At 37.7% G+C, this 14,035-nt stretch overlaps 2 protein-coding genes across 2 annotated transcripts in view; one reads left to right on the top strand and one right to left on the bottom strand.

Moving 5' to 3' along the window:
• The window catches only part of LOC149948981 (mite group 2 allergen Tyr p 2-like), a 327,603-nt gene that overhangs the window by 46,579 nt on the left and 266,989 nt on the right, over window positions 1-14,035 (bottom strand). The gene's annotated exons all lie outside the window — the stretch shown is intronic.
• Window positions 1,020-13,928, top strand: LOC149948991 (uncharacterized). The gene is made up of 8 exons (XM_090174199.1): window positions 1,020-1,035; window positions 7,941-9,609; window positions 9,968-10,098; window positions 10,171-10,218; window positions 10,282-10,798; window positions 10,865-11,207; window positions 12,164-12,887; window positions 12,946-13,928. The coding sequence occupies exons 2-8, from the start codon at window positions 7,961-7,963 to the stop codon at window positions 13,269-13,271; spliced, it is 3,738 nt and encodes a 1,245-aa protein (XP_090030325.1). The 5' UTR covers window positions 1,020-1,035; window positions 7,941-7,960; the 3' UTR covers window positions 13,272-13,928.

Raw genomic sequence — 14,035 nt, 5'->3', positions numbered from 1 at the left:
TGTTTGGCGCCACTGTACAGGGAAATTTAAAAAAAAAATGAAGGGGTCTTCCATAAAGATTGCTTTGAAGGTTATATTCCCTTTAACATGTTATTCAATAGACGCTTCAATAAATCATTCTCCCAGGATATCGCCAAGAAGTAATATTTCCGAGAGCCAGGACCTGCAAATCACTGTTTATATAGTGCTTGTTATAATAATGGAAATTTTTCACTTTTACGGCAGCAACAAGCGTTCCCAATGGCAGTGGCGTAGCCAGGGGGGCACAGGGGGCACATGCCCCCCCCCCCGAAACGCATGGTCGTACGTACAAATATTGTTATTTTTTTACTTTTTTTTCAATGGCGTGCCCCCTCCAAAACAAAATCCTGGCTACGGCACTGCCCAATGGCGTTCCCTTTTAACCAGGCAGCTTTTTTGACGTATTAAGGCTTGGAAAAAACACAAAGTTCTGTTTACAAGTGAAAAGTTTCCATTATTTCCCCAAGCACTATATAAACAATGCATTGCGGGTCCTGTCTCTCGGAAATATTACTTCTTGGCGATTTCCTGGGAGGATCATTTATTGAAGCGCCTATTGTAACTAATTCCAAATCAACATAAACACTTTGGAATTAGTTCGTAAATTTAATTCGTAAGTTAAATCAATTTCATAATCACAAAATTATTTATTAATTTAATGTATGTTTTGCGATTCTAAACATTCCTAAATATTTTAAAACTCTTTATTATACAATATAATAACCATTTTTAGAAATATTTATTTTCATTAATCTTTGAAATAGCGTTTTGAGTTTTATGAGAGACCCCTCGTCCGTCGAAGGCGCGGAATTGCGTAATTCCCTTCGCCGCTGATTGGCTCTTCGAGATATACGAACCGAAAAAAAATTCCTTGGAGGAACACCGCCTCCCTTCTCTCTCTCGCGTTTGTTTAGTTTTAGTGTCGGAATTGGATTCATAAAACCGGGGATTTTGTGTCGGTCGTTTTAGACGCTCGTTTGTTCAGTAGCTTCAAGATCTTCTCGCTCGGAAGCGGTACGTTTTGCTTTTAAGATTTACAAACAGTCTTATACGGCTTTGGTTTTAAATTTTTTTGTTTTAATTATATTATTAAACCCCCAATTCAACCAGATATAAATTTTAGTTAATACCATGCTGCTAATGTTACTCGCCGAAACATGTACCTTTGTAGGCTCCCGCTGATTTTGGGAAGAAAACAGATTAGACCGGGAAAATTGTTTCTTATCTAGTAAATATTCTAATGCCATGTAATTTTAACATTTTACATGGTTAGGGAAAGAACCACGCGATAAATTTTGTTATATTTTAATGGGAATATATCCTTCAAAGAAATCTTAATTTTTAAAATTACCCTGTACAGTGGCGCCAAACATTTTTAAATCTAACGGCAAGAACGGCAAACGTTAGTTATATTCCCTATAAGTAAATTTCCGATAATAGAATAATATCAATTGATACGTTACAAAATTTGGTTATCCTTCATCTTTAAAGAATCCTAAACTTGACATGGAAATAATACCAATGGTTTAAAGGAAATATAACATATGCAAGCGCCCCCAAAGGGTTCCAATAATGGCCGCTCTCTCAAGAATGCCTTTAGACATTTTGGGCACTGCAGAGTGGTTGTTGGGTATGAAATCGTTAAAATTGCCCAACGAATAGGCGCATTCACATATTGCCTTCAGGGAAATATGCAAAAAGGGGCGAAATCCACCCGAGGTACCTTCCTATTTAATAATGTTTGAGGTAGATGGCGACACTATAAAGTTTATGAAAAACTTTTTTTTACTACTATAATTATAGTACTTTAAATTCTTATTAAAAATATATAATTTTTGTAATTTAAATTAACAATTTATTTTAACAGTAGTTAACACTGTCCGTCATCGATGGCACTATAATACCATTTTAAACTATCCAATCAGGGAAGATAATTTTGTATTTTAAATCTCGACAAAACCGTTCTCCACTAAAAACTGAAAACTTTCAACCAATCGTTGAAAAGAAAAATTATGACGTCATGTTGCTATCAGAGCGCCATCTACTAACAAATATCGCCATCATCACGTTACCTCGGATGAATTTTACCCCTTTAAAGTCGTCTTTGCCCGTTAAAAATTGTAAATCGATCTATTGCGGTATGGATTATAACAGAAGCTTATAATACACTAATGAAGCATCCATGTTAAAATAAAACCTGTCCCTTCTCAGTTTTCAATGGTCGCGATTTTCCCGCCAAACGCATCGCGGCTTAAAATGTGACGCGTTTATTACGCCACTTAACGATGCAAATATAAATAATATATGACAGGGTTGTAATATCCCAACTCCGAAATTCCGGAACAAACGAAAAGAAACCCCCTAAAAATAGAGAAATGTCTTGTGACCCGAATTGCCAGGTACAAGAAACGGACCATACGGAACAAGCTAAAAGAAACCACCTTTGTTAACATTTGTGAGATGAGGGCCTCGGAAGTTGGGCATTTGCCCATTTTAGTCATTGTTGGTGATTTGATTTCAGCTGATTTTCTCCTTAAAATGTACAAATCTTTTTAAAATTAAGACCGACATGGTTGTAAATTATATTTTTAGTTAGTTTTGATTATTTGTGAACTTCGTTTTCGGTTACAGTAACAAATTTTAATTTTAAGTGAGATTTCTGGCCAATTCGCGGGACCCAAGTGACCCGCCGTAGGCGCTATTGTGATATTTGAATTTCGTACCAATTGATACAGGCGCCATCTATCTCCAAAAGTCTATTCGCGTGTCGCTACCTCTTTACAAAACCAGGTATCTCCGAAAATTCGGTTCGCGTTTCGCTACCTTATATCCAAAACCATGTAACTCGAAAAATTCGATTTGTTTAAAAATTAATTTAAATACGATTTGTTTAAAAATTAATTTAAATACGATTTGTTTAAAAATTAATTTAAAATCGATTTGTTTAAAAATTAATTTAAAATCGATTTGTTTAAAAATTAATTTAAAATCGATTTGTCCAAAAATTAATTTAAATTTGATTTGTCCAAAAACTAATTTAAATACGATTTTTTTAAAAATTAATTTAAATTCGATTTGTCTAAAAAATTATTTAAATTAAAGGGTTCGCGTTTCGCTACTTTTTTTTAAAAACTAGGTAACTCGAAACATTCGGTTTGTTTGGAAATAATTTAAATTTTAAGTGTTCGGGTTTCGCTACTTTATTTCCAAAACCAGGTTACTCAAAGGTTTGTCTAAAAATTAATTTAAATTAACATGTTCGCGTTTCGCTAATTTATTGGGTTTGTTAACTTAATGAACATGATGATTGGAAATTTGTTCAAATTTAAATTTAATTAATTAAATTATATTTAATGCATCGAGGAGATTGCGCGTACTCAAATGTCCGTGACATCTTGTTCTTCCAAAACGTATTTTGAAAAACTAGTGGGAGCCTGCGAAAGTACATGTTTCAAGCGAATAAACTTAGCGCCATCTGCTTTATTACCCGTCAACTAAATGCACGACGAAATAGCAGACGACTTTTTGGATTTCAATATTTAAATGGGCTGTTGAAAAGATATAACTTTTGAAAGTGCAGACGGCTTTCACACTCAATTTAAGAACAACGTACGAAGCCTATAGGAAGATGAATAATTCTCTTACGATATAATTTATATATTTGTGCTTAAATTAATTGTAATTTTTTCTCTAGCATCTTTTTCTTGTATAAAGTTTTGAGCGTCAGTTACAGCGCGTCAGAGGCGAACTAGACCTCTCGTGATAACTAGAGTTAGAAATAATGTTTTAAACTAAACTAAACTAAACTAAGCTTTCACGCGTACTAACATAAGTTTATAATATTATTCTAAAAGTTTGTCACTTTGGGGAAAATTTAACTGAGAGCTAGTAACGGAGTGACGTCATCACCAGAAGAAAATATCCCCCTAGCGAGGCGCTGTCAAAGGCTACGTGTGACCAGGGCCGAATTAAGGACTAGGCTTAATAATTAATATTATTATTATTATTATTATTAAAAAAATTGTGTACTGAAAAATCAGTGGACTTTTACTGTTTCACTGGTTTTGCAGTTGAAATTTCACTTACTGATTAAATCAATGGATTTTTCACTGATTCGGTTTAAGAGAAAAACATATCAGACTTGTTGCTTTATTATTTGAAAAATCATTATTGCGTTTTTTATGCTTTCCTTACTGAGGGGTCGGACACTTGCCATTATTTTGTACGGGATTTCGGAATTTCGTAGAGATTTTGGCGATTTTATCATTACTTTTTGGGATTTCAATGTTAATTTACCATAGAGAGAGTTAAAAGATTTTGCGATTTTAGACAAAGTGTACGGGATTTTGGTAAATGTCCGACCCCTCGTTCCTTACATAGGCCCCACCTTCAGTAAATGCGGCACTGCATGCGTGTGACACGTTAGCAAGCGGACGCAAAACTGCAACGAAGCCTGTGATGCAGTCTGTCTTGTGAATAGCTCTCAGTAAAACTTTTGCATGTGAAGAATATTTAGTGTCACACTTATGCAACAATGTTATATACTTATGGTACTACTTCACAACTTCCTTCCGCTAAACACTTACAAGCCCAGTTTTTTTAGGGACCATTACTGTTGTACTTACTATGCCTTTAATAAATTTATTATCAGTACTTGGTAAACGTATTGAGACAGTCAAGGCGTTAATTTTTTTTTCCAAGGTTATATTTGACGTCGTGAAAGTAATGTAAACACTGCTAACTCCCACCTCAGAAATATAAATTGCCCGCTGATCTCTAGGAATCGATTGAAAGACTCTTTCGTCCGATTGGAGCATTCTATGAGGCTAAAATTAATTCTACGATACACGTCGGACCCTCGCGGTTGGTTGTATAATTAACATAGTATTTAAATCAAGGGGCTGATCAGTCCTCGCAATTCTTGTACCTTTAGCTTTGCCTGTACGTACAGTGATTACGTAACGGTTTACAGATTTAGCATTGACAAAGGTTGTACTTGGCCTGCGTAATCGATGAACTTCACTTGAGCTGGTGTATTTGTCTGTGAACTGTGGAAGACAGGATGCTAATGATGTAGTGACATAATACCCTAACTTCCACAGTTATAGGAAAATATAGCTTTACAAAGCAAGTATCGTCTGCAACCAAGGCACTTTGGAAGCCTTGAAAACAACTTACTACAGCTACAATATTTTCTGAAATCGGGTGCCATTACTATACTGATGGACTTTTGAAATACACGAACTTAATAATATTAGTGGACGTTCTCGTATACCAGTTTGTCATATCCAAATTGTAATTTTTATATCCACAACGGTTTTCAGGCGCCTTTGCAATTTTTTTTTAATTTAGTTTGTATTGCAATCAATAGATGTCAGACGTGCTGCTTTTCGGTTAACGGTGCTGGAAAGTGCTTCCACCTAGGAGCGCCATCCGTAAAAGAAGCGAGACTTACTCTGCCGTGCAGAGCACAAAAGCATTAACGACCAAATTTTCGATTTACAGATTTTGGTTTTATTTCTCCTTATTTTATACGTTAAATTCAATTTTGAACTAATTTTCGAATTTAAAATTTTTGTTCTTAGAGAAATGACTTGTTGCAAAACGCATTATTTTAGGTTTTTGCATTATTTTCAAACCAATAACGCATTAATGTGTTTATTTTCTTTAAAAGTCAAATCAAAGCGCATTTTTTTTCGCGTTTTAAGACATGGTTTTAATGATATTTCTGAAATATCGTTTGACCTGTAAATTGTTTAGTACCAGAATATAATTTGATTTGAAAAATCCGAGTGTACTATATAAACTTGAAAGAAGTAAGTTGGGGTATCTTAAAGCCTGGTTTTCAGTTGGCGGAAAATCACCGACAGAAAGTTTGACGTCGGCGATATGGTTTTCGACGTTTTGCTCACTGTCGGCGTTTTAGCATTTTCACTTGGCGTTTTTTTTAGGGCGGAAATAAAGCGATTTCTTTCTGGCAGCGAGTTCGTCGGTTTTCGTCTGATAGTGGAGATTTAAGCCTAGGCCTAAAAATGGATGATTTATCTGATCATAATAGTGAACTATTGATTAAAGCTCATGTAAGCATTTTAAATTTAATGTTATTTTACATGATCTATCGTGTTCAAAGAAATATGAGTTATGAAAGATCGGTTTGTGTGAAAGAAACATACTGGAAAAGAAGGCAACAAGGGTATCAAAAAAAACACGTTCCAAAATTCACAGAAAAGCACGTGGCCGAGTTCCGGATGCAAGAAGCGGGAAATTAACCATCCCCCTGACGTCACAGTCACCTTTCGAAAATGGGTTTTGATTGGTTGAAAAAGAGCGAAATCGCCCAACTGAGCGAAAAAAATAGAAATGAAAATCGCCACACAAAACCGAAAACCGACGGAATTTCCGCCCGGCGTCGACGGAAATTTTCGCCCATTTTCCGTCGACGCCGGGCTTTTTCGCCCAAAAACCGCCAAGTGAAAACCAGGCTTAAGGCAAAGAAAGTTTGAATTTCGCGGGTTTCTCCATATTTTGGTTTTGGTCGTTAATGCTTTTGTGCTTTGCACGGCAGTACTTGAAACTAGGGCTGGGAGAATAGCACGTTTTTGGGTATTTAACAAATAGCAAATACTTCGGATTTTGAAAAACAACAGTCAAATCGAATTTTTAAAATGAGCAATACAAATAATTCGACCAAATACCGCGAGGTTTTCGAACCAAATATAAATTTTTATCAAACTCTACCAAATATCAGATTTTTATATGATGGAGATTCTATCAACCAGTGGCGTAAATAGCGCCCCCGTGGCGCGGAGGGGCCCCGAGAACTAGGGGGCCCCCAAACGTTTATGATTAAAATCGGTGCTATTTAAAAAGGGCCTCGAGTCGTTTTTCGCGGAGGGGGGGGGGGTGGAGTTCCTAGATACGCCACTAAGAAAGCGTGATTTCAACTTAGGTGTAAAAATCAGTAAATACATCAGATAATCGAAAAACTTATGCCAAAAAAAATATTTTATTTATCAGCATATATCACCATTTTATCACACTTAACTTGGACACTCTGGTTTCATTAATAATGAGAGTTATTCATTATTCACTTCTCACCATATATCGCAAATTAATTTTTGTACTATTTAGTCAATGACCTATCACTAACAAGGAAAAATTTTAGCACTATGTATCCATAGATAAATGGTGCTCTTCTGAGTCTTTTCCCAAAAAGTAACTCTTCCGCAACGTGTCATTTCTTATATTTAAAGTTAGCTTGTCCTTTCATGCTTCATTCTTAGTTAGAAACGTATTGAAAACGTCAGGCTGCCAGGCCCACTTCTCATTGTTGACTTAGAAGGTGGTGACACCCCGCGAGATAATGGTACGTGAAACCAATTAAGCACCCTCTCGCAAACACGGCAAAAGTGGCAAGGCTAACAGCAGAAAATTTAATATGAATACCAAATAGTTTGGTAAATTTGGCTAAATTTGACCAAATCAAATAGTCAAAATTTATGAATTGAATACTCGAATTTTTCAAATTCATTATTTGGTATTCTAGAATATTAATAACAAAAATGCGATTCGTCGGTGCGAATAGTAAACCTGAAATTTAACCAAATAATATAAAATATCAAGACGCGCGTGGAACTTTTTAACAAGTTGAATAAAACATAAAAAGAGTTTATGCTAGCGTCTATTGGCTATCATAGTGAAACGTCACTTCTACGTCACGAGTGACGCGCCGGACACATCTAAACAAGAAGGCCAATGTTACTTTGTAGAAAGGCCTATTGAAAATTGACAAATAAATTCAACAGCCTTAATTAAAATCCTGATTTTAAAAGTTTTAGAAAAATTGTATTTAATTTTGGGTGAAAATAATGTTGGACAGGTAACCTTTGTAATATTAAAATTAATAGTATTAATTTCAGAAGGAAAACGTTCAACCGTGATGGACGTTAAGGAATGCACCGCTTTGGGTCGGTCGGCGTATCTGGGTGCGTTCTACGATGCCCGCGAAGACAAGTTCTGCCACGGGTCGCTCTTCAAAACCTTCAATTTGCCCGATAGTTGCGTCAACCGGGTGGACGCCAGTTTCTCCAATATCGAGTACTCTTTCGAAGATTCCTACACCAAGAGGTTCGAAAAGTTGGATGTGAGCGCTGAACTGAAAGTCAGCGTCTTCGCCGGTCTCCTGGACTTGAAAGGTTCTGGTAAATACTTGACCGACGATAAGGCCAGTTCCAGATCGGTTAAAGGCACCGTCCTTTACAACGTCCGTACCAAACAAGAAACGCTCAACATATACGACGAAGAACTGAAGCAGTTCATTTCGTTGGAAGGCTTAGCTGCGACCACTGCCACCCATTTCGTGGGCGGAATTGTCTGGGGCGCCAATACATTTGCCTCCTTCGAGTACCGCAAGACGAGGAGTAGCGATCTGTCGGCCGTTACTGGGGACTTATCCGCCGAAATGAAAAAGATCATCGCCTCCATCAAGGGCCAAGGTGACACGCGCTATGAAGGCTTGAACGAGAACAGCTCTTACAATTTTGACATAAAGGTCTACGGGGACGTCATCCCCGGTGACGAAGAACTGCCGAAGACCAAAAAGGAAGCCTTGGCACTAATGAGGAAGACACCGACGTATATCGCCAATTGCAACAACGGAAAAGGGAAACCCATTACTTTCATTCTGTATCCGTTGGCGGACGTCGCTAAGATGATGAAGGTTGAATTGCAACGCCAAGCGCAAGTACTTTCCATCGACACCGCTTCCGTTTTGCAAATAGAACATGTTTTCAACGATTTGCTGTCTGCGAAACAGATCTTGAACGACTTCTACGAAGATCTAACCTCACCAACCGCGCCCCATTTCTCACCGACTCTAGTGCACGAGGTCTGCACCTACAAGAATAATCTGGAAATCGCCGAAAGCGTTCTCAGGAATAAAATTAGAGAAGCGCTAGTTAAGGCGAGAACGGATGAGACGCAGAAGTCGTTGCTGCAAGATGTACTGAAAGATTTCTTGGACACCGAGTTTTGTCCGTCGAAAATTAAAGAATTTCTGACCAACTGTACCGGGGTACAAGAGAAGCTGGATTTCATCAGCGATCTACGGGCGAAAAACGTCCATTACTTGACGTCTAAGTCTTTCGGTGTGGATTCGATTCGTTCCAAAGAGAAGAACTTCTACGCGTTGGTCTTCCAAGAGACGGACGCTATTTATTCGACGGAAAAATGGAAGAAAAATTACGATCTGTTTTTCCAACTATTAACGAATCGCGACCAAGATTCTGTCGATTTCAATTTTTACGTTATGGAGATGGTTTCTACGGAGGAAGACAAAGACGTGTCCATCTACCAATGCGTGGACAGCGTCATCGAAACGGAGAATTTGTACGAAGTGCTGTTGCTGAAACACAGTGTTGCTTTGGCTCGAAGTAAAGAGGTCGAATTTTGCACCTATAGACCCAACAAAAGTTCCCCCGTGAAGATAAGATGCCCGGGTTCCATCCACGGGAATTGCGCCTTAGACGTAATTGAGTGGAAATGTGACAAAGACAAGTGCTCCTCCGATTTATTCTACGGCTTTGATGGGTAGGGAGTCAACTAAATTCTATGGAAAATAATAATTCAAATCTGTTTTTGCAACGCATTTGTACATCGAATAAGGGAAATTCTAATGAGCTTGAACCAATGTCGTCAAGGTCAAATTACTTTGTGTTGTACACTATGAATGGGAACTAATAAGTGTCTAAATCTAATGGTTAACAATATTTTTGTATGACCTTGTTGACATGATTCAAGATTTTTTCATTATCTAATAACTAATTCCTGCACGAGCTACTTGACCTTAAAATTTCAAATTCGTACAAAAGCCAGATTTCGACTTTTTTGGTGGAGACACCGATTTATTTTGGATTCCCTGAGTGAGTTAAATTGTTTGTTACCATAGGTATATTTATTGCAATTGTGGCAAGGCGAAAGTACCCAGCTTTTCTTATAAATGTCCCGATCCTAGTCACGGAGCCAAGTGGATTCAGTTCTCTAATGAAGAAGACATTCTCAAAATGATGGAAGAACTAAGTTAGTAGTGCTTCAAATACACCGACTTTCTGCCTACTTTAATTATCTTTAATGCTATTCCTTTGACATCAGTACCTCCCGAGGAAATTAACATTCTTATTCTGGGAGAAACTGGAGTAGGTAAGTTGATAGTGATACAATTAAAAAGTTGTTCTTCACAGGATTCTCACTTTTCTTTCTTAGGCAAGAGCACCTTCATCAATGCTTTCGCCAACTACGTCACTTTCAATACTTTGGACGAAGCTGAAGAATCAAAACTGGTGTCTTTAATCCCGACTTCGTTCACCGTCACCGATGAAGATTACACAGAGAAACCCGTCTCATTTGGAACAGACAATAACGAAAGTGGTAAACCCGGCGGATCTCAGACGCAAGCTTGCCGAAGTTACACTTTTCCGTCAGGCGATAGATTGATACGTCTTATAGACACTCCTGGCATTGGGGACACGAACGGAGTGAACAAGGACGTACAGAATTTTGAGAACATTCTAAGCTTTATCACAAATTATAGCATTCTGAATGGCATTTGCATTTTATTGAAACCGAACAACTCCCGCATCTCCGTCATGTTTCGTTTTTGTATTCAAGAACTCTTGTGTCACATTCACCGCAACGCCAGCGAGAACATTGTCTTTCTTTTCACCAATGCCAGAGGAACCTTCTACCGTCCAGGAGACACGCTACCTTCGCTCCGTGCTCTGTACTATTTATTTTTCTACCATTTTTGTTGGCCAATATCTTTAAATTAATTTGTTGCATTTTTTAGGCTAACAACGAATGAGAAGAAAGAGCCATACGTTAAAATAGCTTTGAATAAGTCAACTATTTATTGTTTAGACAATGAAAGCTTCAGGTTCTTGGTCGCTAAAAAAGGCAACATTACCTTCCCCGAAGAAGAGAAAGATAATTTTAAAAGCAGTTGGGACCGTTCAGTTTCGGAATGTGCTCGGTTGCTGGAACACATCTCCAGAATTAAACCTCACGTCGTGAGCGATACCATCTCTTTGAATGAAGCCAGAAAATTGGTGATCTTTCTGTCCAAACCCCTGTGCGATATTTCACAGAACATTCAAGTGAATATTTTAAATATTGAAGATCACGAGCGAAAGGTAATTAGAACTGTGAATCTTTCATAGAAGTTTTTAAAGTGTTGGTTGCACGAAATTTTAGCTATGGCTAATTATTGGTTCATTAGAAAGAGCAAACATTTTATAGCAAGTACAGAAAATTTCATCAAAATCGGTTAAGTGGTCTTTGAATTATTATAAAAAGAAGTCGAAATGGTGGAAGTCGAGTTTTTCGGCGAATTTCCAGACTTCTCGGCACCCATGACGTCAGAAAATGCGAAGCGTATCATTGGCTAATTGTCTGTAATACATTTCTTTACATCTGGGATTAAAAGCGGGTTGATTTAACACCCAGGAAAAAGTCCTACGCAGTAGTAATTGAAATAGGCATACACAAGCCTACGTAGTAGAAAAACGATATGAAACCGAAGGCTCCTTGTAAATTCCTCTTAAAACGTCGGGTCGCGCGCGCCGCGTAGCGCGCATGTAAAAAAATATTTTTTATTTCGATAATAAGCCTAATATTATGATTAAAAATCTCTGGTTTGAAAACTTCTACAAGAAAACAGAATCCCTCCACTTCAGTTCCTTCTATTTTAGGAATAAAACTACAGCTTTGATTTGCCCCAAATTGCTCGTGCTACGGAGGAGAAAAATTCGCCGAAAATTTCAGGATTTTGGGGTGCGAAAAAGGTCAGTTTCGGACTCAAAGTTAATACACTTAGGCTTGGAAATTTGTTTCGACAATGACATTTTTGGAAAGAGAACGTCCTGGGCTTCAAAACAAGCCCGCATTCATTCGTTTTTATTACTATCGATTTTTCGTGCAACTAACACTTTAAACGTATTTGCATATTATGTAATTAGTTTTATTTAGTTAAGAGTAGTAAAAAAAGTATATCGAACCCCGACAGTTCCAACAAGCATTATCCATCCAATTTTATTCAAAGGAGTATTTTTACCTTAGATAGATAAACGTAAATCCTTGTCTTTCTCAGGTGAGACTGATGGGAGAGGACATAGCCAAATTGGAGAAGGAACTTTACGTGCCCGTTAAAGCATGGCAACCGAAAGCTTTCGACCAACCGCGAACAGTTTGTGCGTCTGAAAAATGTTCTACTGTCCGTTCCTTCGACGACAAGAAGATTTCTGATTACACTCAGGTCTGCCACGATCCTTGCGAGCTCGAAGACGTAACTGCTGAAATCCTCAACAACCCGAAGTTATTAAACTGTTGGGCCATGAATAGCACCCGTAACTGCCGTGTCTGCGGATGTTCCTATGAGAAACACATGCACATTTATTACGAAAACGAAGAGGTGGAAGTTCAGAAGATTGACACAAGCGTTGAGGAAGAAATTAAAACTAAGGAAGGTGTCAAACAGCACAAATTGAAGGTCCTACAAGAGTGCAAGGCCAGACGCGAAAAACTTGAGGGGGAGCAGAAGACGATCACTTTGGCCAGCGCAAAATTTGCTCATTTTTTGAAGGTCAATGCCATAACCCCGTACAATGACGCCCTCAAAGACTACTTGCATCATTTGATCGTTGTGGAGAAACAGAAATGCGTCAATGACCCCGATAACCAAAGGATGGTGGAGGATTTGACCAAGATGAAAAACTCCTACGAAGAACAAGTTCGAATTTTGGAACAAAATTTTCAGACCACAAATGATGTCCTTAGCAAAATCACTCCTGATATGATTAACGACTTGGTCAATGGTTAGTATGATATTTTTCTTCAATTTTTTTTTATAATAATTTTGTTCTTTCTTTGAAGGGTTGTACAATCTGGAAATCAATGGACCATATATCAAGAACGCAGTTGAAACGCAACAACTAGTTCGAAAGAGACACCTGGCTGTGTTTAGCGAAAAGATGCATTCTCCGAGGTCGTATCGCTATACCACTAATCGTCGTCATGGTGGAACCACTTACCATTATGGACAGTCGCAACCCCCTTCTTTGGCTCAAATTGCCGATGAAGGAGCTCCCAAGAAAGGGATTTTAAAACGAATGAAGAACAAATTACGCGAATTATTTTTCTTCGATTACGAAGATGGTGTATTACCTGACTCTTATCAAAACGATACCGCTTATTATTAGTTTTATCAGAATCCCATATTGAGATATGGTCCTAAAATGGTCCTAAACTTCCATTACAAATTAATTAATTTTCACTCTCCCACTTCAAAGATTTACGTAATTATAATTTCAGCTCATTTAGACTGCTGGGGGGGGGGGCGTTTTTAATTATGCGCCCCTAGCTCCAACCAACCTAAGTCTTCAAGATAAAAATATTGCAATGGTCACCAGTCAAAAACAATATCATTGGGTTTTGAAAAAAGGATTCCTTTATATAGATTCGTTGTGGTACTGATTGGTCAGTTCCCCTATAAATGATCAAATGTTACCAGTTGCTCAAGTTAAACTACCGACATTGGCATGAAAAAAAATCGTCCATATTTTATGTTTCATTAAAATTCTCTCAACTTACAAGTTAGTTGATTAGATCAATCCGGGCCCCCTCCACAAAAAAATCCTGGGTGCGCCACTGACTACCGATACCGACTTGCCATGTAGGTAAAAAAACGGTATCGGTTATATTTTCTGTTTAGACTCCCGCGTATTTATTTCGGTTGTTTTTAAAAACTGTACCTAGATATTTGACGTACAACCAAAACAAAACAAGGTTTTCGTAAAACTTTGTTGTTCTATAAATAAATGTAGAATCCGGATGAAACTAGTACGATGACAAAAAAACACTTTTCTCATTGGTCGATATTTTGCCAAGGTTAGGCATTTTATTATTTCTCCAAATTCATTCGGCCTTGCTCGAATCTCCGCAAATCCTTTTTTGTCGCGCTTTA

Source organism: Leiobunum rupestre, chromosome 4 (genome assembly GCF_980474605.1).
Source record: "Leiobunum rupestre chromosome 4, qqLeiRupe1.1.hap1, whole genome shotgun sequence".
Classification (NCBI taxonomy): domain Eukaryota; kingdom Metazoa; phylum Arthropoda; class Arachnida; order Opiliones; family Sclerosomatidae; genus Leiobunum; species Leiobunum rupestre.
Note: the sequence above shows the minus strand (reverse complement) of the source record. Positions and strands in the feature narration are given on the sequence as shown.